General features: G+C 39.4%; 2 protein-coding genes across 3 annotated transcripts in view; one reads left to right on the top strand and one right to left on the bottom strand.

Annotated features, from left to right (window-relative positions):
- Positions 1-65: 65 nt before the first annotated feature.
- On the bottom strand, positions 66-3,850 carry dnajc15 (DnaJ (Hsp40) homolog, subfamily C, member 15). The gene is made up of 6 exons (XM_029459037.1): positions 3,709-3,850; positions 1,789-1,840; positions 1,493-1,566; positions 1,067-1,143; positions 885-955; positions 66-605 (listed from the first exon to the last, which is right to left on the bottom strand). The coding sequence occupies exons 1-6, from the start codon at positions 3,811-3,813 to the stop codon at positions 535-537; spliced, it is 450 nt and encodes a 149-aa protein (XP_029314897.1). The 5' UTR covers positions 3,814-3,850; the 3' UTR covers positions 66-534.
- Positions 3,851-9,715: 5,865 nt separating this feature from the next.
- Positions 9,716-22,568, top strand: part of plekhm3 (pleckstrin homology domain containing, family M, member 3) — a 37,905-nt gene continuing 25,052 nt past the window's right edge. The window contains exons 1-3 of one of the 2 annotated variants that reach the window (XM_029459279.1): positions 9,716-9,789; positions 12,797-13,823; positions 18,685-19,794. In XM_029459279.1, coding sequence (XP_029315139.1) covers positions 13,301-13,823; positions 18,685-19,794 — 1,633 coding nt within the window. In that variant the 5' untranslated portion in view covers positions 9,716-9,789; positions 12,797-13,300. Of the gene's footprint in view, positions 9,790-12,497; positions 12,634-12,796; positions 13,824-18,684; positions 19,795-22,568 lie in introns of those variants that run through there. The other variant, XM_029459280.1, reaches the window with a different exon arrangement.

Genomic DNA, 22,568 nt, shown 5'->3' with positions numbered 1-22,568 from the left:
TCTGTGGCTTTTTTATTTTTTTGTCTGCAGCACAATCAGTTTGTAATACAAACACACAACTACTGGATGTTTTCAAATAAAGTTTATTTCACCACTTCCACATTAACTGTTTAAACATGGAATTATGTTAATGTATTATTGTCTTATTCCTTAAATAGATTACATAGTACCTTTTTATATGCTTCCATTTATACACTCATAATAAATCTTTATACAAAATATTTCTTGATGTAGCACAGCTACCACTAGAGGGAGACTCTACCCATCCATGCCCTCTGATGACCCCTAAACTCATTCAAAATGACCCTCGAGTCATTTCAAAGCAACATCCTTCCCTCTTCATTGACATACATATATGTTCATAATGTTGACAAATTGAGTTGGAGATAAGTAATGTTGCTATGAAGGAAACGTACATGAATGTATATGTTTTGCTTCCTGAGCCGGAGTCTTGATGTTGGTGGAGCAGCAGCACAGAGCTGAGATCCTGCAGGAGGTGATGGAAGTCTTTAAAGTGTTCGTTAACTCTGCAAGTCATCGTCTGATTTCTTTGTCCAAAAGGTCTTTGGCCTCGTTGATCTTAGCGGCGAGATACGGTGACCCACCTGCACACAGTCAGATTCTGTGATCTCTCCTTTAACAATCCAGCCACAAGTTTATCAAACATCATTTAACTTTAATGGCGGGTCCTGTAGGAAAGCTCACACAACTCTTGGCACATTTGTGTACTCAACTATTCACAAGTTTTTTAATGACTCGGCAAAAAATATATAAAATATGATTACTTTTATCCCCTCTTTAATAATATGTCCTTCTGGTACTAATTCATTTATCAACATCTGACTTTTGTCTTCATCACTTCGAGGGTCAGAGTTTAAGCTTACCTTTATCTGGATGATTCTGGACCATGATGGCACGATGGGCGTCGCGTACCTTGGCCTTAGTGCAGGCGGGGCTGCACATAAAACAAATGATACATCTATGTGAGCGATCACACACTGAAGGACTAAACTTATACGTTAACGGATAACGTTTAAGAAATATGAACTACAACACATCTTATTACCTGATGCCGAGAATGAGGCTGGCCTCTCGCTTCGACATTTTCTCCTCAAAACCTCCTTTGTAATATGGCGAGAAAGCCTGTGGTAACAGAAAGGGATTATATCTTTGATTCCCCTAAAATACTTTAGGACGGGCTTAATTCTATCTGTGAGTTTGTATTCCCCCCCCCCCCCCCCCCCCCCCAAAAGTCAGAGAATGTTAAATGATTTTATCTGAGGTGTCAAGTGTAAAACGTGTACAAAAACCAGAACCTGAGCACAACACAGTAAAAAGACAAAGCACTAAGAAACAACGAGAGCTGTCAGCAGTGCTTTTAAATCAGCAATACTTTGAACCTAAAGACCTTCAGCAAAAGAACTACACAAGATACACAGTTTAGCTTAATAGGACTGTAGGCAGATGTACAGGAGGTTAAATAATGACTCACGGATGTGGGCATCTTCCTGACGGTTTCAGAGAAGACTTGTCCAAGAGGCTTCCACAGCTGGAATGCATAGCGGCCTGTTGATCAAATGCATACGTGAAACTGTTAAAAACACATTTCTAATGAAAAGAAAGCAAAGCAGAAATCTGTAAGGAAAACTTCTCTTTCTAAAGAATAAAATAAGACGACATTTTAGCGATGAGTGAAAGAAAACAAAAACCTGAAAAAGAATACTGCACATGCACATCCTGATGAAATGATCATTGTACATTTTCGATCCTGTATCAAACTATTCTTACCTGCAAAAGCTGCAGCAGTCACACCAAGACCGACTGCAATCAGAGTCCCTCCCTGTCACCAAAACAAAACATCCAGCAGTTATCACACCGGGTCGGACAAGTCGCACAACACCGGTGCTTGAAGAGTAAAGAAGTGGAGAGAGCTTCAAGACAATCTCCACTGCGGATGACCTGGATGATTGATATTTATTTGCCAGTGAGTTGTTTGTGATTACTCTGCAGAAAATACAACAAATAATAAAAAATAATAGTTATTTGCTCACAAAGGTTTTTTTTCTTCTGGTCATGTCATAATTCATATTCTCAGTGAGCTGAATGGCCTTCAAAGCTTAAAACTTGTAAATGATTAACTAACATACTAACACATAGGTCTTCAACAGGGGGTCCGCGAAATTGTTTGAAGATATAGCAAAAAAATATTTATAAAATATATATACAGTGGATATAAAAAGTCTACACACCCTTATGAAATTGCAGGTTTTTGAAACATAAAAGACAGAAATAACAACAACGTAAATGTCAGACTTGTTCCATCTTTAATGGGAACTTCCAACAAACAAAGATCCAGAAAGAAATTACATTTTGCGTTTATTACAACAGCAAGTCTTTGTGAATAAGTCTCTATTAACTTTGCACATCGAGATTTTGGAATTGTATCCCTCTCTTCTTTGCAGAAAAGTTCAAGTTCCTTCAAATTGTGAGGGGATCTCCTGTGTACAGCTCTCTTTAGGTCATTCCATATGTTCTCGATGGGACGGAGGTCCGGGCTCTGACTGGGACATTCCAAGACTTTGACTTTCCTTTTCTGAAGCCATGCCTTGGTCGACTTGGACGTGTGCTTCGGGTCATTGTCATGTTGGAACGTGAAATTCCTCTTCATCTTCAGCTTTCTGACGGAAGCCAGCAGGTTTAGTGCCAGAATATCTTGATATTTGGAGCTATTTATTATCCCGTCTATCTTGACCAGAGCCCCTGAACCAGCCCCAAAGCATGATGCTACCACCACCACGCTTCACAGGCGGTATGGTGTTCCTTGGACGATGAGCTGTATTGGCTTTGCGCCAAACATATCTTTTAGAATTAAGGCCGAAAAGTTCAACCTTTGTCTCGTCAGACTACAACACATTTTCCCACATGGTTTGGGGTGACTCAAACGGGCTTTGATATTTATTTTTGTAAGAAAGGCATGATTTTGAATGTGATTAAATAACTTTGAACACAGCTAGAGCCCCCATTATGAAAGGGTGTGCAGACTTATGCAATCAGGGTGTTGTGGTTTTTATTTATTTAAAAATGTTTTTGTTTTCTTTCTGGATTTTTGTTTTTGTAGACTTTTTATATCCACTGTATATATTATTTTCTTTTGCACATTCACATCCGCCCCGCCCCCGTCGCACAGAACTCCGACAGCACCCCCATTCGTTTGAAGCAGGGGGTCCCTGCTCCATGCTACACCAGTTTCGGTGTCCTTGGCCTGAAACACGTTGAAGACCGCTGTACTAACACATATATAACCACAGTGGTAGAGTGCAGGATGAGCATCTTGTGTATGCACCATCATTTTTTGATTTTCGCATTATAAAATGTTACAATATGTGTATAAAGTACCTTATGTGACATGGAGGTAACCGACTGTCAGAACATTTACATTATAAGAGGTTGTATATATTGTCATATTCAGCGAATCCGAACAATACATTCCAAGGGAATATAAAGTGAGGGTGGACATGATCAAAATGTACTACACAGTTTTGTTGACCTGTATTCTAGTTCAAGGTAGTTCGCAACAGCAGCAGTGACGTGCCGTCACGTTACGTTAGCGGTCGCTGAGGTTACGTAACACACGTTAGCAGGTAAATCGTATATTGGTTTAGTTTAATTAACTCCACAAATAACTTCAGTGTGAGAACAGATACTTACCAGACGTGTGTCGATACTTGCGTCGCTCCTAACGTTTGTTTTTGGAGTATATTCAGCATTACGCAGCAGTTCTCCGTCAACGGTCATCCTGCCGGCGTTCGCCATGTTGCCTTAGCTACTGTCACGTGATTAAACCCTAACACATCCTGTTGTAACTTTCAAAATAAAAGGCAACGACCAATGAGCTAAAAAGCCGATATCCCAACTTCATGTGTAGTTTTCAGCATTTTCCGGATATTTTCAAACTCAATGCAATTGATTATATTATCACTCTTTTCAGGGACAACATAAATGTGTTTCTTGCATTTAAAATTTCAATAATTTACTTTTACAATACTTTACAATTTTGAGGTTCGTTACTTGAGTATGATAATATTTTATTATAGTTTAAACCTTAAGATGAGATAATATAGGCCTAATCCTTTGGGGGGAAATGTACAAGTTACCTCAAAAGTATATGAAGTAGTTAAAATTACCCCCACCTTTACCAGCTGCAACATTGGTGATGCGTACACATTAATGCATAATTATAATAAACATTATTCTGAAATGTGCCAGTCTGCATAATGAGTACCTTTACTTTCAAGACCATTGTGATGCTAATACTTTTGTACTTTTGCTTGTAACTTGGTATTGTTATTTTAACTTAAGTAAACAAATAGGAGAGCTTTTTCCACCCTTGTTTTTGCTTTTACAACCTGACACGAACCATTGTTCAAATTATGAAACAATATTGGTTCGCCAACCAATACAAAAGCATTAATTCAAAATTCAATGTATTCCTACAAATACTGCCAATAATTGAACAGAAAAACTGCTGAATGGAAAAAAGAGGGAGCTACTCTTTATTTTGGGAAACACAAGTTTCAGTCAAAATCAATTTTAGGCACCATCTAAGAATTTCAAACTACAACGTTTTGTTTTCATGCTTAAAAGATCAAGTCACTTTAGTTGAGAGGAAGTGTTTAGTGACATTTTAGTTTTTGAAATTTACAGTCAGAGTTGAAAACATTGCCATAGAAACAACGGGAAAATGGTTGTGCTTTCTTAAATCTATAGTGAGAGCTCCCGGTAAAATCATAGTGAGATTATTTAAGAAACATCATTTCCTAATTCTTCCGATTTGAAATCTTTAAATTCTACTTATTCCAATTCTAATCATTATTTGATTTTAATTTTAATAATTAATCTGTGACCTCTTTTGAGAACCTAAACAATTTCATGTTTCATGAGCTTTTGATATATCAAATCATGTTCATCAGCATGCCTAGTTGTCATGGAATTGTTTTCCTGAGCAGTCTAAGGAAAGCTCCAGAGCAGCTACGAAATGGACCTTTATGTGAGAATATTTCTTTCAGCTGCTCAGCTTCAAGCCTCTTTTGTGTGACTGATATTCATTGTGATTTTTTAAAAGGTTTGTTAAGAGGATTCCTGCTTTTATTTTGGTCCATCGAGAACAAACCGTTGTTGTTTCATGTTTGTGCCACTAGATAGAGCCATTGATAAGTGAACCATGTGGTGTTGTAAAGTGTGTGTGTGTGTGTGTGTGTGTGTGTGTGTGTGTGTGTGTGTGTGTGTGCGTGTGCGTGTGTGTGTGTGCGTGTGTGTGTGTGCGTGTGTGTGTGTGTGTGTGTGTGTGTGTGTGTGTTGCACAGCATATGATCGAATTGATAAATATTAAATATTGTGTGTTGTACTGGATGTTAGTAATATTTAGTGTCATGTTGCCATGTGTGTTTTTTTGTGTTTGCATTTGTGCTTGAGTTGTTTTATTTAGTTTGTTGTTGATTGTTTTACTTTATTTTTGCTTTATTTGTGATTTCTTGTTGCCTCAGTTACCTCTGTGTTTGGTTATATGTTCTTATTCATATTTGCTTGTATATTTTGTATCACTTGTACATTAGGTTTTATTTGTTTGCATTTCTGCTTGATGTGTGTTTGTATTTGGTTTTTCTTTGTACTTGTATGTGTGTATATGTGTGTATGTGTGTGTGTGTGTGTGTGTGTGTGTGTGTGTGTGTGTGTGTGTGTGTGTGTGTGTGTGTGTCTACAGGTGTACTTTGTGGCCCTTGTGGACCCTCGACATGATTAGGGGTCCAGCAGGAGTCTCGGAGCAGGGAGCAGCAGCCCAGAGGAGCTGATGGAGCCCTGAGCCTGGAGCTGGTTTCTATTGTCCCCAGTAATTGGATTTGGTCTGGGAGGAGAGATGGCTGCCAGTGAGAGGCTGTGATCATTAGGTGTGAATGAGACGTGTGGTGCAAGGGCAGAACACACACACACACACACACACACACACACACACACACACACACACACACACACACACACACACACACACACACACATCCATTAAATCTGAAATTGATAATTCATATCAAACACTATTCTTCCCAAATGTGTGTTTCGAGATGATTTTCTTAAAAGCTCACCTCCACACTGAAACATTGAAACAAACAGGATAACAGCTAAATCTCTTCTTTTTTATCCCCCTATGGTCATCTTCCATAATAATATAGCCAAACACACAGTATAGAGATATGTTTCTTGAAGCAAGATTCAGTGAAGACAGACTTACTGAGTATTATTCTGCAGGAAACTAATTTCCTTACAGTAAAGCAGGTTTAAATAAATCTTAGTAACCATGTAAAGTTATTCCTCTAAAGTCGGCCAGTCCTATTCAGGTTAGTTTAAAGTCTATCATTCGGAAAGGTGTCTTTGATTAATATCCTGGGCTTAATGTAAATGCATTGGGATTTTTCCTTCGTCCGTCACTTAACTGTTGGGATAATCTCTGAGTTTACAGCTTGTTTGGATGTCTTTCGTACACGTGTGAGTTATTACAGGTAGGTCATTGTCTTGATTGTAGTGGCTAAAGGCGCTCAGTGCTCTGCATCCTAAAGGGAAAGATGTTGCAAAGTCTGTTTACAGTTGTTGAGGAGTACTAATGCATATGTGAAAATAGTAGTATGAAGCGAAGTGATGTCACTTCTTTTAGTCGGGGCTGAAGATCACAAGTTTCAAAATGAAAAGAAATATATTGGTGTGGACTTTGAAAGAAGTGAGCTTACTAGACTTCTGTAGCCCACTCCTCACGAGGCAAGCCGTTCAAGGCTACGTTAGCTGCTACTAGCATAACACACGGAAATCTCAACCTGAATTGTAATCCAAAGTGAGGCTTCAGTTGTTCAATTTAGACAAATCAAGTGATTATTTTCCAAATGTTAAGTCTTTTTAGTACTTTATGTTACTGCAGCTCAACATGGAAACACAAAGAGGTTTATACTAAGAAGACTTTGGAAGATATCCACTTTATTTGTCTAACTCTGGCTGCTGAAGCCTCATATTAACTTCAGATAAACTTTGTATGTATTTTTGAATAAAACACTAGATTTTGTCCCCTATCACTTACATTGAAAAATGGTGAACCTGTTTTTTTAAGCAGTTATTTATTATTATTATTATTATTATTATTATTATTATTATTATTATTATTATTATTATTATTATTATTATTATTATTATTATTATTATTATTACCTCTCAGTTCATATAAAGGGTTATATTGCAGCAGTACACAGGTTGCTAATTATTTACCTATTGAAAAATGAACCCTTGCTTTTGTGTTTGTGCATGTACAACTTAATCTCGGCGAGGGAGAAACATTTACTGAAACACATACACACGCAGTGTTTCCATGGGAACCAAGCAGCCACTCTGCTCTTCAATAGCTGGTGAGCGAGTCGAGGTAGATGACTATTGTGATGCGTGTGTTTGGGGGGTCGGGGTGGCGGTTCGAGAAGGGTTAGTGGGGGCAGTATTAAACAACGCACTAGACAGATGAAAGCACTGCACATCCTTAAATCTAATCATAATTTAGTCATCACCAGAAGATGGTATGATCAGAATATAGAAGGAAATAGGCAAGACTGACAGGACAGAGAGAGACCTGAGTGCATGAGTCAAGGGAAGGAGATGTGAGATTGCTGTTAGATAGAAAATGATAGAGCCTCGTGGACAGAGATGGTCTTATTCCTAAAGTTGATGCTTATTTGTTATTATTATTCCTATATCCAGACACAGGCACTTAGTCTAAAAGAAAAATCTGAAGAAATGTTCTTTTTAAAATCTGAGACATGCATTACTATTATCCTGCAACAATGCTGCGGAGAAAGTAACACCACAGTAGAGCCCATTAGGACGGCCGACCCTCCTCTCCTTCACTTTTGAAACAAATTCAGACAAAGAGCATTCAAAGAAAGGAGAAGGAGGCCCAACTGAGATTCTTTCTCAAATGGGTTTATTAAAGCTGATAATGATATTTGTTGTATTGAAGCTCCTGATAATCAGTCATTTGTGCTGATATTTTGAATGATCACTTTTACCCTTTAATTATTAATATATCCAGATTTGTTTTGGTATTACCCTGATACTTTTATTCAACAAATTCATTATGCCTGTGCAAAAGCATTTACCATTTATCATGGGACAGAATTTCTCAATTTGAAGCAATGCCAATGTTAATATTGTTTAATAAAAATAAGTGTAGTATAGTAATGATGAAGAATTACACCCTATACATTTCATTATTTCATTTAAGACCATGTTCTTAATACGAGGACAAGTTATGAGTTACGAGTTATTCAGATTAATATGTTGTTTATTTGACTTCTTTGTATCCAAATCATCAAAAGTGCAGGATTATTGACAGTTAGCTGGACCATGACGTTTTGTTGATACAATTATTTTAGATGACAACATCGAGGTTATTGAGAAATCTTTATGATCTGTTTGTGTAATGATCACAATTTAATTTTCAGAATCATGAATCGTTACGTATACTATTAAAACATACAACAAAATAAAAGTTTGTACACTAAAATAAAGTTTCAAAAGCAGAAACGGCCCTAGTCCCTTATCATTTCAGTTTGTATTGTGCTTTATTCATGCATCCACAAATTACCACAATTTTACCCTAAATTGAAATACTGCGTCCATCTTGAATGATGTTTCTCTCTGCTGGACTGACATTTTGGGTTTTGGGGCAGCTTCAAGCAGCCCATTAGAGGGAAACTATTCTCCAGCTCCGCTCTGTCTTCCACTCTCTGGTCCTCTTCCCATCTTGGTCAGATTTGTCTGTGAAGACGTGTGTCACAACCTTTCTTTGTGAGACTAAATAAATGCACCACCCCCTGTTATCAACTGTGGTGTTGATCATGCCTTTTAGGGATTTTTATCCCATTTCATGATAATGAAAATAATGAAAATGCCCTGTGTATAACATCATTTCCTTAACACATAACATATTGGTGAGAGACATAAAAGAGGTGTTAAGAAAATGTAGCTAAGATTTGGTAAAAAACCTTTTTGATCCCTGTGCTGTCTCTGGGCCATTATAACTACAGATAGCAATCAAATGAATGAGGAAAAAACAAAACACAGAAATGGCTTAGCATTAGAAATACATTTATGTGAAAAGGAATCGATATGAAGATATAAAAAGAAATATCAGTGTGCCGTATACAGGTTACCTGTGTTATTTTGTTTGTCATGTTCCTCAATAATTACATTAACAGTTATTTTAATTATTATTAAAACAATGTATTTACTTTGGTAATTTATATTTTTATATTTTCTATCTTTTATTATTCTAAAGGAAAGTATTTTCATGGGAAAATATACAAATAAATTAAACAATATTTTACTTAATTTCATATGACGAATTAACACACTTGTTAGATGTCTATTTAGGTTTAATTGTGTGACTAAAAGCATAAAAAATTTATGATTATTCAATCTTACTAAATTATTTCTCTGTGTTTTTGTTAGATGTGCTGTATAGCTGTCTGAGGTGGGGGTTATTGTGCACTGTTCCAAACATTTACTGAATTACTTAGCTCATAATTAGGCCAGTTCTATCATGTACTGATTTTAAGTTAGAGTTTGTCATACATTAATAACATTGGGTAAACTGCATACTGTGTTCAAACGTTACACGGAACCTTTATCCTTTAGCTGCAGTTGCATTCAGGGGACTTTAATACTGGCGGACTGTCAAAATGACATAGTGGTAAACACAGTAAGGTGAGTCTGGATTTATGTTTTACTGCATTTGAACGGGACCAGTTTCACCTCAATACCAGTACAGATCCACTCACACATTATGGTTAAGACGTGAGTGAGTGAACAGTTTTATGTTGTATTAAAGTGACATTGATCAAGGATGGAGAGAGGGGCTAGCGTTAGCTGCTAGCTAACTAGCCCAGGCTCCCATCACATTAGCTGGGGATAAAAACAGGCCTTATTCAGCCAGCTTTCAGAGTAGTTAATCTTTTCCTTATATGTGGCTATAAACATGTGTGTCGTGATAAACGGGACGTATTATTGTGCTAGCTCACGTAGCAGGTTAATGTAGCTTCCCGAAAGGCTGACCGTGGCTTCACCTCTGTCTGTTTACTGCTGAGATGCTGACTGTGTGTTTCTTGATACAGGAACAGAGACAAACACTAACAACAGTACTGAGGCTTGTTTTTCATTTCTAGTTGTTTACTGTCCTTATTAAACTTCAGTAGCATCATTGTGTAACATTACTTTAGGAATTAAAGATGATATAGCCACCCACTTCATGTTTATCAATTCCATATTTATTTATTTGCACTATTTGTGTTGTTTACAATTTACAGAAACGTTTGACATTGTATTTTGTTGGTAATTTTGTATACATCTTATATATACTGTAATTATAGACACTTATGTTATACACCCTACATTTATGTACATAGTAGTTATATAAATAGTTTGTTTATTTTTATCTGTCTTTGTTCATTTATTTTGAGACACATTTCTTGTATGTGCTCACATATAAGCCAGTGTTAGAGCTGAGAACCATTGATGCATTCAAAGTCTTCATGTAATCTTCCACTTTCTATTTTAATAGTTTTAACTACATTTTAATGTGTGTTGACCTCTTAAGTTTCTCATTCCAGCTTTAAAAATACATCTGAATGAAGAATAAGTTCTCTCATGGCCAGGATGTCACATAAAGAATGTAGCTGATGTTTTTGTTTAGAATGTGTACATGTGTTGTGCTGTTTTTCCACTTAGGATGTATAACGGAGTTTAGTGAGCATTTTATTTGACATTTATTTTCCAGCCAGAACCTTACCTTCCACATTATGCTCATGTTTTGTGTCTCATATATTGACATATTGATATATTGAATTACTACTATTGCAATTGGTAGATGAAGTTAAAAAAACATGCAGCTTCAACCTGAATATGAGATCAGAAAAGCTTTAAGGATGGGTGCCTCTTCTTCTTCATTTGTTGTTGTTGTTGTTGTTGTTGTTGCACATACATCTTCAAAACCCCAAACAGATTAAGCCTGGTTACTGTCCACATCTCAAATGTTCCAAGTGGTTGAAATGCAAGTGAAACAAAGTGTTAGTTCAGGCTGATTATCAGGCTAAATTAAATGTAACATATGCACAGTGCACATTTAAGCAATAGTTTATGAGAGTAACATTTTTAATAATAAAATCAGCATTTGATTTTTGGTCATTCGGCTGTTTTCATTGTGATGAATACTGTCCCCTTATGATAATTTCAAAGATAAATACTTCATGCTTTGCTCTACAGTTTACATCATCATCTCTGATCAATAGTATTCCACTCTGTGCTTTCCTGGCTAATGTTTGCTGTATTGGCTTGACAGCTTGTGTGAGTCAACAAGAGTTCAGTGGGAAGCTCGATGAGTAACTTGATGACGATGCTCAGGTTAGGTCAGAGCTGTATCTGCAGGCAGATGATACCATGGGAAATATGTTGGTGAGTATACAAGGTGTTGAATTAAAAATAGAATATCTAAACTAATTGGTGTTGGTGATCCGTACTGGATGTCCCTGAAACTAATGCTTTGTAATTCATGAGATAAAAAGAGAGTAGAATAGAATATGTGTTACAATTCCGCAGAGTTTTGGCTCTTTATTATCCTGCCGCACACATCTGCACTCATCCTGCATTGCTAACAGTATGGCATCTAGGGATTAGTGCCATTTAAAAATAAAATAATAATAATAATACAAAAAAAACAATCTTATTTCACTTTTCTTCTCTTCTCTCAATTTAATTTAATTACATTTTTTTATCATCTAATGTTATTAGCTTGGAAATACATTTTAGATAGAATGTGAATACTAAGAAATGGATTGTCATTGAAAGTGTGAAAATGGCAAACAATGGAGTAGGTCAGCAGTTTCAGTGTAACGCTGGAACTGTTTGCCAGCATTACATTTCGTGGTGCTTTGCAGTAATGGACTGTTTGGTCTTGCGCGGGCAAGCATAATGCATATAAGTTAATAAATTCTCAAAAGAAATCCATTAAGAGCATTAAAATCACATTAATATCTACATTGATAATATCCTCCTTTGTATCTCCTAGAAATTCTCATGGATAAGTCGTAAATATGCAATGCATCTCCCGTTCCGAATTGAATAGCAGTGATGTAATGTTGTTTAAATAATTCATATGTCGAGAAAAGTAAAAGGCTGAGCTGTAGAGGAGAAGAAAATCAATGAAGGCGAGAGAGCACAGATGATAAAAGAAAGAGGTTTTGAGAGAGGGAGGGAGAGAGAGAGACAGAGGAGTGGAGGGAATCAGAAGAGACAGGCGGTCAGGCAGATGGATAGGAACCCCACCCAGGCCTGCTTCCTCCCTGCCTGCTCAGTCCAGTGATAAGCAGCCAAGGAGGAAGTCAAGTATTATTTCATCAGGACATTTGAGGGGGAATGATCGTTTCTATTTGCTGAGGAAGAATCTTTGAAGCTCCGGTCTTGGTGCGATGAAGATACTGTAGGCGGGTCGGTAATTTGATGCTTAAAGTTGTTGAACTGGAGGCTTCATTATCCTCTTATCCAACTTTTCTCTTGGTAAATCCTCTATTTACAGTTTAAGAAAGCGCCTGGAACATGAGTTAGTTTTATGTATAATTCAATCACAGTATTCTCACTGTCAGCTGTGTTTCCATTCTTTGCTTGTGTTCAGCATGCTTCCTCTGAACCATTTCCTCTTTCTCTATTCCGTTTGTTACAGTGAAGCCACAAACGGTCTCCATCTGATGACTTCACAGCCGCCTGAGGGGCCAAAAATAACCAGTCCCTGAACATTTCTGACTGTGCAGAGGGATCTTAATGTTTTGTCTTGCCCAAAGTGTGTGTATCTGGCTAAGTAACATAGTTTACCACCCAAATTGGCTTGACTTGGGGAGTCCCAGGCTACTGCCAGCCCTGTTTAGCTCTGGCATAATGCCGCAGTAGCTTTCCCGAGAGAGGTAGTCGACTTTCCCTCCAGAGCTAGAGTCACACTGATGAAAGGAAGACTGTTACCCTGGACGAAGGCCCTGTCTTGAGGCGGAGAGCAGGACTTGGCTTCACACAGCAGTTTGACAGTTTGTGAAGCCTGCAGGCTATTTGGATCTTACTCACCCCTTTCTTAGCTTAGGTTTGTTGGACATGTGGATGCTGCTAATGGGGTTTTTGTGTCCATTGTGGAAAATCATCTAGCTGTGGGACTTGTAGTTCAGAAGAAGGCCCAGCCATGGAGGGTCTTGAGCAGCTTGATATGGTGGGCAATATCAGCCCAGCTCTTGAGGCCACTGAGGAATTTATCCACTGCATGGACGGCATACACGGCCAAGGTCCGAGTCAAGCTCAGACAGGAACCAACCAGTCTTCCAGGCAGCCTAAGCAGCTGCAGGAGGTGTCCAGTGCCGCGCTTGGGAAGCTGAGCTCCAGTGGCGTATGGGGCTTGCTGGCCAGGGAGCAGACAGAGGTTGGGCCCCTAGGCCTGGCCTGGGCCGACAACTTCAGCGTGTTGGGGCTGGGGATGAGCTTGAGGCATGGCAAGAGAAGCCGAGCGCGCTCCACCAACGATCTGGCAGCCCATACCAAGGAGTGCACCAACAACACCGCAAACTCCTCGTCCAAATCAGCCTTCAAGAAAGGACACAACCGGTCCAGGTCAGACGTCAACTACCGGCCATCTGTATACACGGACAACGGACTGCCCACTGTGGACTGCAACACTCTGAAGAACATGATCCTCAACCACCAGCCAGAGGGTGAGTTTACATGGTGTGAGTGTGATATAATGCACAAGTGTCTTTTATCAATTTGTCAGTTCAAATCTTTTAGGTCAATGATGGAGCTGAAAAGATTTTGGTAATCTTTGGGTTTTGGACAGTTGATCAGAAAAAAACTGTTATTTGTGGTTATTGGGCAATGCCAATAAAATTGACTCCACACTTGACAAAACAAGCAATTAGAAGACCGTTATCCACATTGCCTTTGGAAAGTATTTGATGTTAAAGGTAAAAGAAACAGTGAAAGCTTTTCACAGTTAGATTACTGCATTAGTCTTCACTTGTCCAAAGTATTGGATTATGGATGTCAGGTTTTAGCAACAAGTTAATCGATTAACCGGCGAATATTTCTTTAACCGTTTTGCATACAGGTTCATTCATTTATAGGGGTGTCACGATTTTGATTCTAAATTTGAATATCAATCAAGATGTGCTCTCAATTTTTCAGTATTGAAATTGAGATCCCTATTTTGGACCAAAGAAAAAGATAATTTCATAGCATCACATTTTTACATTTTATTTCCTAAAATATATTTTCCGGTGGTGATTATGACGTACCATGTGGTCAGAGCTGGTACTGAATACTTACAGATCCATTCAGATATTTTGGCCAGAGAACCATGGCAGTACAAAGAGACCCTACCCGACCCGATTACACTGAGTATAATTATAGATTATCTGGAGTAACTGAAGACACATGTTGCTGTTGAGTTTTGTCAAAGCATCTTTCAATGCTGTGGGCACCACAAACAAAGTTCCATTGACCTCCATTATATTGCGGTGGTTTTTAGCAGCAGATATATCAAAACATTGAGAAATGTAACCGCTAAGCTAAGTGGGAAATTATATGGTTCTTAATTTGGGTAAACTGACCCTTTTAATGGCATAGGATTGGCCTAATTGGGCATTTGTGACATGGAGAGTCTTTGTTTCTTTGACTCCGTAAAGATGATGTAATTTCCTCTGCTGACCAATAATTTGGGCCTACCTGTCGGAGACATGTACACCTCCTCCTCCTCCTCCTCTTCCTCCCCTCTGATCGACCGTCCATTCACCGTAAAGCTTTCTCAGCCTTTGAGAGACTTTCAGAGGACAGAAGTCTCAGACTATCTGTGCTGCAGATCAGGGCGTATGCTGTACTTATGTTGAAGCATCCTCAGAGAAAGCAATAATGATAGAAGATGATGATAACTTGAAATGACACAGCTGTGCTATGACAGTCAGAGAGCCCAACACACACACACACACACACACACACACACACACACACACACACACACACACACACACACACACACACACACACACACTCTATATTTGTTTGTGTGTTTTGGCCATCTGAAGGCCTAAAGAGATCCTAAGCGATCCTGAGGCATAATAGCCTGTAATCCTGTCAGCAAATGGACTCAAATGAGGCGAGAGGAGAAGCAACCCAATTACCCGGCCCCTGATACTGGCAGGATTATTTAGTATTAGCATATGTGTGAAAAGGCATCAGGCTACTTAGTTTGGCTCAATGTGCATTGAAAAGAGAGAAGTAGGAAAAGGACGGTAATAAGCAGAGAGTTATTTAACTCCGCCAAGCCATATCTTTCCATTAGTGACAGCTGGGGATGTTTAGATGGTAAATAGGAATGATGATCATTATTATATACACGATATACATGTATACATGGGACCAAACAAACAGGCTGTATGTGTAGCTTTTTATTAAAGCTCTTATGTTTAATAACATTGCCCACAGAACTGTACAGATTGCGTTCACCTGTTAGTATATTATGTTTCTTATAAGTCTATTTTTGGTTGCACATTTTGTTGCGAGCATTCCTCAATATTTTTATACTCATAAAAGTTCAAGGTACATGCAAGTAAACATCTTTTGCGTGCAGCTTTTAATGTAAATATATGCACCTGTTAATAAAACTGTAAAGCCAAGTTACATTATCAGCAGGATTTAACACACCAGAATCCAAACCATTACAGTTAATCAGCTAGTCCTCTGAATGACCAGGCACTATTTGCTATATGTATGAAAACACAGTTCTTCCCACATTAGAGTGCATGAAAGAACAATGAAAAATATACTTTTACATTCACTGAGTTAACTTATGCTGAGGAATTATTTACATTATTCAATTAGTCAACTAACAATAAATGAAACACCAACAATCTTGGCAAGAAGGCCAAATATTTGCTGGTTCTTGCTTCTAAAATGTAAGAATTTGCTGCATTTCTCTTTTATTTACTCAAATTGAATATATTTGTGTTTTAGACTTGAGTACAGTAGAAATAGCAATTTGACAGTGTCACTTTGGGCCCTCGTTATTGTGGCATTTAATAATCTTTTAAAGCTGAAACAATTGAAAGATTAATTGTAAACGATCAGTATTGGAGGCCCCAGTAAGCCACAAATTTGAAATGTCATATGAAGTAGACACAGATTACCAACCACACAGAGAAATGGACTTTGAATGAAACACAACAACCTTGAGTTGCTCAGCTGCAGCTAAGAAAGCACACAGAACAGTAAAACTCCAGTACTGAAGGCAGTTATCGTGACATAAAGTCTTGAACTAAAGGAACTCCTGTCTAACGATGCCTCAAGATACAGCATGCAACACATTTTCTTCTCACTGTAAAAATGTAAGCACGCACGCACTCGCATGCAGCTTTTAGATGCTGACGTTGACTGTTGTGTAAGTTTTTACCCATGTTAAAGTCCTGTGATAAACTTACAACCTGTCCAGTGTGTGACCCCACTGTACCTCTCACCCAGTGCATGCTGGGATAGCTTCACCCCACTATGACTCTGAACAGGCTGAGCGCTGAGGTTTAGAGTGGATGGTGTACCTGTGTGTGTGTGTGTGTTTGTCTGCAGGTGCCATCGCCTACTTTTTAATGTGCAGTCTGTGTGCACATTTGTATCCAGGAAACCGTGGGAGTCTGTTAGATTGTAAAGCGACATGTAGTATTATGATTCGCTACCTAATCAGTGGGTGAGGTTGCTTGTTTAAGGAGGTTTGATTGACTTGAGGGCAGCGGTACTGGATAGTTAGTTTGCAGCCCTGAGAGAAAATTGTTAATTCTATTTGAAGGCTCGTATGTGTATATTAGATTATTACCAGAGTGTGATGTCAAAACCTACCAGGTGGAGATGAAGGCTAATTGAAAATAGCAGTTTTCCTCGCCACAATGCCTAATTCTCATCTCGACCCTCCCAAGCGTGAAGACTGCCAATCAGCCAATCTTGATTCCAGCTAAGAACTTATTTGCATATTCATTTGTTCCTTTAGCAAAAAGGTTTGTTAACATGCAAAGTCCGAGACCCGGAGTGACACCATGTCCACGGCTGTTTTGATAAGATTGATGAGGCACTTGACTTGCCACCGGAGCTGTGAACGATTTAGCTTTTCCTTTTCCCTCCTTGAGTGATTTAGCACGTTAAAGAAACAAAATGCACTATCTGCCAATTAGACAGCTCCTGGTGGGGGTTTACAATTAAATCAGTTTGTGGGATTGGGTCAGGGAAAGGGGATTGTTGATATTTTCAAGTAAACCGGTCTACCCACCTAAAGACATCTAGACATTAAAGTTAAAACTGGGCTAAATTAGGCTGAAAAGTTACATAAAGACATTGTTTCGACAGCACTTCAGTAACTATGTCACTGTGAAGCAGGTTCTAACTGCATGTTGAAATGTAGTAGATGAAATACTATCTAAATAATAATTGTATTTAACTTCCAGACATCACATCTTTTGACCTGTAAATCACGAAGTTAGTGCACTTGCAGACATCTTATTGAATAGGTCACAGTTTCAGTCCTCAGTCTTTGCTGCCTCATAAAGATTCATCTGTTTGTCACCAGTTTCATACTAAAGCTTGTAGTTGTTGCTGCTCTGTGAAGCAGGTGCTTCTCTCTCTCTTCTTCTTCTGTAATACTGTGAAACAAAAACAGAACAGTCCAGAATGATGAAATCTTGATCCAGTATTTGGTTTCATGTGAAATATTCATCCGTGTTGTAATGTTTGTTTTTACGCAATGATTTGGATCACTGATGCAGAATCATTGCTAAACCTTTTGTTTGACCTTTTTTATCTAGATTTTATGGACATTATTTGTTGCCACCACTGAGTTTTAAGTTTTAATAAGAATTCGTAAAAGTATTTTATTTAATCCTGTTGTATTGACATGCATTGTCACTCTTGTTTTTCCTGTTTTTTAAGTGCTGGTTTACTAAAGATTAGGGTTAGGGTTATAGAAACTGTTATAGATGACAGGCCTAAGTCTGAACCCTCCTTAATCGAGGATTAAACGCTCTATAATCACAAGAGGAGACGGAGAGAGGAAAGACATAAATCAGGGTAAAACAAACTTGAGCAGTAGACGGGGGGGAAAACAGAGAGAAAAGGACAAAATAGGGAGAGGGTGTGCCTCTGCCCTTTAGATTAAGAAAGTGGGACAGTTTGCCTAGTGGCCTCCTTTTTTCTTGTGAGAAGTCAGAAGTGCAGATTGTGAAAGGGGAGAGAGAGAAGGGGAACGACATACAGCAAATGGCCACAGGTCGGACTCGAACCAGTGGCCGCTGTGGCAAGGACTCAGCCTTTATATATGGGTCGCCTGTGTTACCGGGTGAGCTAACAGGAGGCCCGCCTAGTGGCCTCCTTAACAATACTGTTTCTTCCTGCCTTGGCGACAAGAAAAAGTTCTCAGTGAATCACCCGCACACGGCTATCTCTTACCAAAATACCACCGCTCTGTGTTTTTTCTGACCACACACACGTTTCTCATCTTTGTCTTATTTCTCCCTATTTCCTCTCCTCCTCTGTGTCTCTGTCCAGCTGATAAAAGCAGCAGTAGCAGTGTGGTGAAGCAGGGTGAGATGGAGCAGCGTGAGGGCCCCCGGGGTCGCTGGACACCTTGCTATGTCGAGCTGACGCCCTGTGAGCTCCGGCTGTACACTCTGGACAGCAGCGCTAATCGCCAGCTGGCCACCGCCTGCTCTCTGTCACACTGCCAGAGCATCATCTCACCAGCACCCTGCAGCCAGCCAGGTCAGGTCACCCAGCCCGCAGATCAACGCACGCTTCAGGCTTTGTTCTTCAATAGCACACGTCTCCAGCTGAGGGCGGCCAATCAATGGGAGGCTATGGAGTGGAGACGGCTGATTTGGGAGAAGGTGCAGGCAGCCAGACCTGCGAGGAAGGAGAATCACCAGCGTAAGACTGTAGTAGAAAAGCAACACGTTGTCAAGTTTCCTGCACTCATGTCACCGTCCTCATCGCCCTCTCCGTCAGGGCTCGACACCAGGCCTGATGGTGACAGCGACACCTCCTCTTCAGCAGAGGCGTCACTCTCTCTCAAGCCTAATTCTGGCGTCCCCAGCAGGCCCACCACGCTGCCGCTGTTCACCCAACGCTGCCAGGACGTCCTCAAAGCTGGTCTGCTCCACCAGCTGAAGGATCAGAACAACTGGCGGGCCTTTACATTCGTCCTGACCAGAACTGCTCTCCGGGCCTTCCCTACAGAGGGCCGTGGATCCGTGTCCCAGCCTGTCCTCCAGTACTCCCTGGCCTCCTGCTTGGCCGTGCGGCACGATCAGGAGCCAGAGAATGGAGAACCGTGGACAGATAGAGGGGGCCGCTTCCAGGTAGTTTTCCCCAAAGAGGTACTCAGACTTCAGGCAGACGATCAGCCTAAGGCCCAGGAATGGGTGGAGGCCCTGAGGGAGGCGGTCGGAGCGCAGAGGCCTGCCCATGAAGAAGGGGGAGAATCAGGAGAAGGACCTTCAGCCCTCCAGGGAGTGCTGTTGAGATCAAAACCATCCAGGGAGAGGAGACAGCGGGAGGCCCAGAGAGCCAAGCGGCAGTCCGTCACTACCAGTTTCCTCAGTATCCTCACCTGTCTGGCTGTGGAGAAGGGACTGACTGCTCAGAGCTTCAGGTGTGCAGGTAAATGAGACACACACACTCACACACTCACACACTCACTCTTACTCTCATAAACTATTGTATAAAAAGATTACATGACCATGAGTTTTTATCGATTTTCCTCTTCTCTTTTAGCCTAATTAGGTTGTTGCGTGCAGTTTAGTCACGTGTTTTCAACACAAATTTACCAACAAAGGTTATAAATGTCAACATGGCATCCACAATCTCCAGACTCCTCAACTAACTGGTTCCCCAGTAAAGGTATGCAGATTAATTTTCATCCTGGGTTTGTTTGTTTGAATCTGAAACAGAATTCAGTACCTACCTGCGTCTGGTTTGCTTTCATTCTTGTTTTGATACATCGTGCTCTTGCGTAGTAACGTCATCAAGAGTTTAATGTGTGGTTGGGCAGAGACATGTTTTTTATTTCTTCCTTCCTTTGAAGTCAGTCCTAGAGTAGGGTTTCGCAAATTGAAAATTTATCATCCATTTAAATCTTTATTTCTGACAAAGGGCTCTTAATTGTTTATATTCCAAAAATAAATAAAGGGCAAAAAACATTTGTCAAAATAGAAAGCAATGTTTCGAATCCCCACTACTGTTTGTACTATAAAGAATGCACTATATACTAATCGTCATACTATACTTATGTCAGATAATATACACAAAATGAATGTACATGATCCTTTTTTACTTGCAACGTGCAAACTCCCACCTCCAAAACATACTCTGATTAATCATTTGTGTCTGATATGTTTTTTCTAGCAAATAAGTCCAATTATCTTGTTAGTAATTCTTAAAATGACATACTCATTCTCCCTCATTAAAGATATCCATATTGTATGAATTCTGTGAATATGCAAATATCTTTCATTTGAAATGTTTAACTACTGGACACAAGACGTCTTCTTTTTCACTGTGAATGTATTCTTAGTGCAGGTGAACCAGAGGTTTCAAGTTTCCAAAACACACTGTTGAATATTGAACCATGATTGGCTCTTAAATGAGTTGTGATGTCACAAGATCCTGCTGATGCATCACAGAAAGTTCCCTCTTTAACAGATGAACCTTGTCAAACTCTGCAGAGTGAAGCTCAAACAACAAGAAACATAAAAGAAAACATGTGTTTGACTGGATTTAAGTCCTTATAGTTTATTATTTGTATCCTGTTGAACAGAAATATGCAGGATGCTGCCGGACACCAGGAAACCTTTTTTGACATTATCCTGGAGTCATCCAAACTTTCTCTTTTTTGATCACAACATCATTTCTGTCAAATGTTATATTTGTACTATGTTGTTTATCCTGTACACACGACATCTATTGCACGTCTGTCCGTCCTGGGAGAGGGATCCCTCCTCAGTTGCTCTCCCTGAGGTTTCTTCCATTGTTCCCCCTTTAACTGTGGGGTTTCTTTTAGGAGGTTTTTCCTTGTGCGATGCGAGGGTCTAAGGACAGAGGGTGTCGTGTGCTGTACAGTCTGTAAAGCACACTGAGACAAATGTGTAATTTGTGATATTGGGCTATATAAATACATTTGATTTAATTTTGAATTCATCTACATATTCCTGTCAGTCAGTGATTCTTCAGTATTTAGACCCTGAACCATTACAGCCTTTCTCTCCTTTATTATCACCCGTGGTAGTCTCCATACCAGGCCATTGGACAGCCCCATAAATGGCAGGCGGTGCTTTTACTCTCCCTGGTGTGAAACGAAGGCTTCCTCTCTCTCTTTTAGGAGGGCTTTGAATAATCACCGCTCACCTCCCTTTTTTATTTGTAACAACTGGCTTATTAATGCAGGGGCTGTTTGAAAGGCCAGCTGAAACAGGAACAAGGACAGAGGCCATCTGGGGGCAACTGATGATAATTGGTAGGCTTAAAGCACCGGCGGAGAGGAAAAATGGATGAATGAATGAATGAATGAGAGCGAATGAAAGCGGCCTGGGGATGCTACAGTGGTCAGGCTTGATCGTAGTTGTTTGATTTAAGGGTTTCTGGTTAGAGCTGGATGGGAGGGACAGCTGGATACGTCCATTTTCTATACAGAGCACACCTCTGCTCACTCAATCCGTTTATTTCCCTCCTTTTCCTCCCTTTCTTTCTTTTTCCTTTCAACACTTCATTCAGACTCACAGCTTTTCCCTCTTTTTGTCTCCCTTCATCCCTCCTCTCATTTATTTGACTGTATCCCTTCTTAGTCTCCTGCAGTGTTACTTAGCAGGTCCTGGAAAAAAAGGCTTTTACACCATTTCAATTCAAGGCCTTAAAATTCTATTTAAGTCTATTGAATTGCATTTTTATGGATTTGGGCAATCTGTCTTAAACGTTTCACTTTCACCAGCATTAAAATACGAATCTTAACTTTAACTGTGGGTAATCTATCTCCCTCTTTACTGGTTTCTATCCTCGGTAACATGCAGATCCTTCTTGAGATGTGGACTATGTTTTGTTTTCCGCTTCAATTATTCTGTGCTAAGCATCTCTACAGCCTCTAGCACTCTGCCAGGAGGGGAGGGATAGGATTGAAAGAAAGTCTGTTATTATATTGGGTCATTGCTGAAATAATTAGTTAATTAGGTATCAATAAAAAAAGACCAATATTTCTATTTTTAATATAATAGTAAAATATTTTGTTTAGGTTTTGGGCTGTTGATTGAAACTTCAGCTCTTGGAACTTATGAAGTCCATTTTCTGTATTTTCGGGTATTCTATCGATATTTATCAATAAATAAAAATATAATAATAATAATATTCAAAAATATTGAATTGAAAATAATCAACTTAATTATTCA

This window comes from Cottoperca gobio, chromosome 21 (genome assembly GCF_900634415.1).
Source record: "Cottoperca gobio chromosome 21, fCotGob3.1, whole genome shotgun sequence".
In the NCBI taxonomy this organism is placed as follows: domain Eukaryota; kingdom Metazoa; phylum Chordata; class Actinopteri; order Perciformes; family Bovichtidae; genus Cottoperca; species Cottoperca gobio.
This window is presented reverse-complemented; position numbering and strand designations above follow the sequence as displayed.

Coding starts and splice junctions, on each gene's coding strand:
- dnajc15 (XM_029459037.1), bottom strand. CDS start 3,813: ATGGCGAACGCCGGCAGGATGACCGTTGACGGAGAACTGCTGCGTAAT. Junction 1,567..1,788: donor GACTGCTGCAGCTTTTGCAG/GTAAGAATAGTT, acceptor TTTGATCAACAG/GCCGCTATGCATTCCAGCTG. Junction 1,144..1,492: donor TCAGGAAGATGCCCACATCC/GTGAGTCATTAT, acceptor CTGTTACCACAG/GCTTTCTCGCCATATTACAA.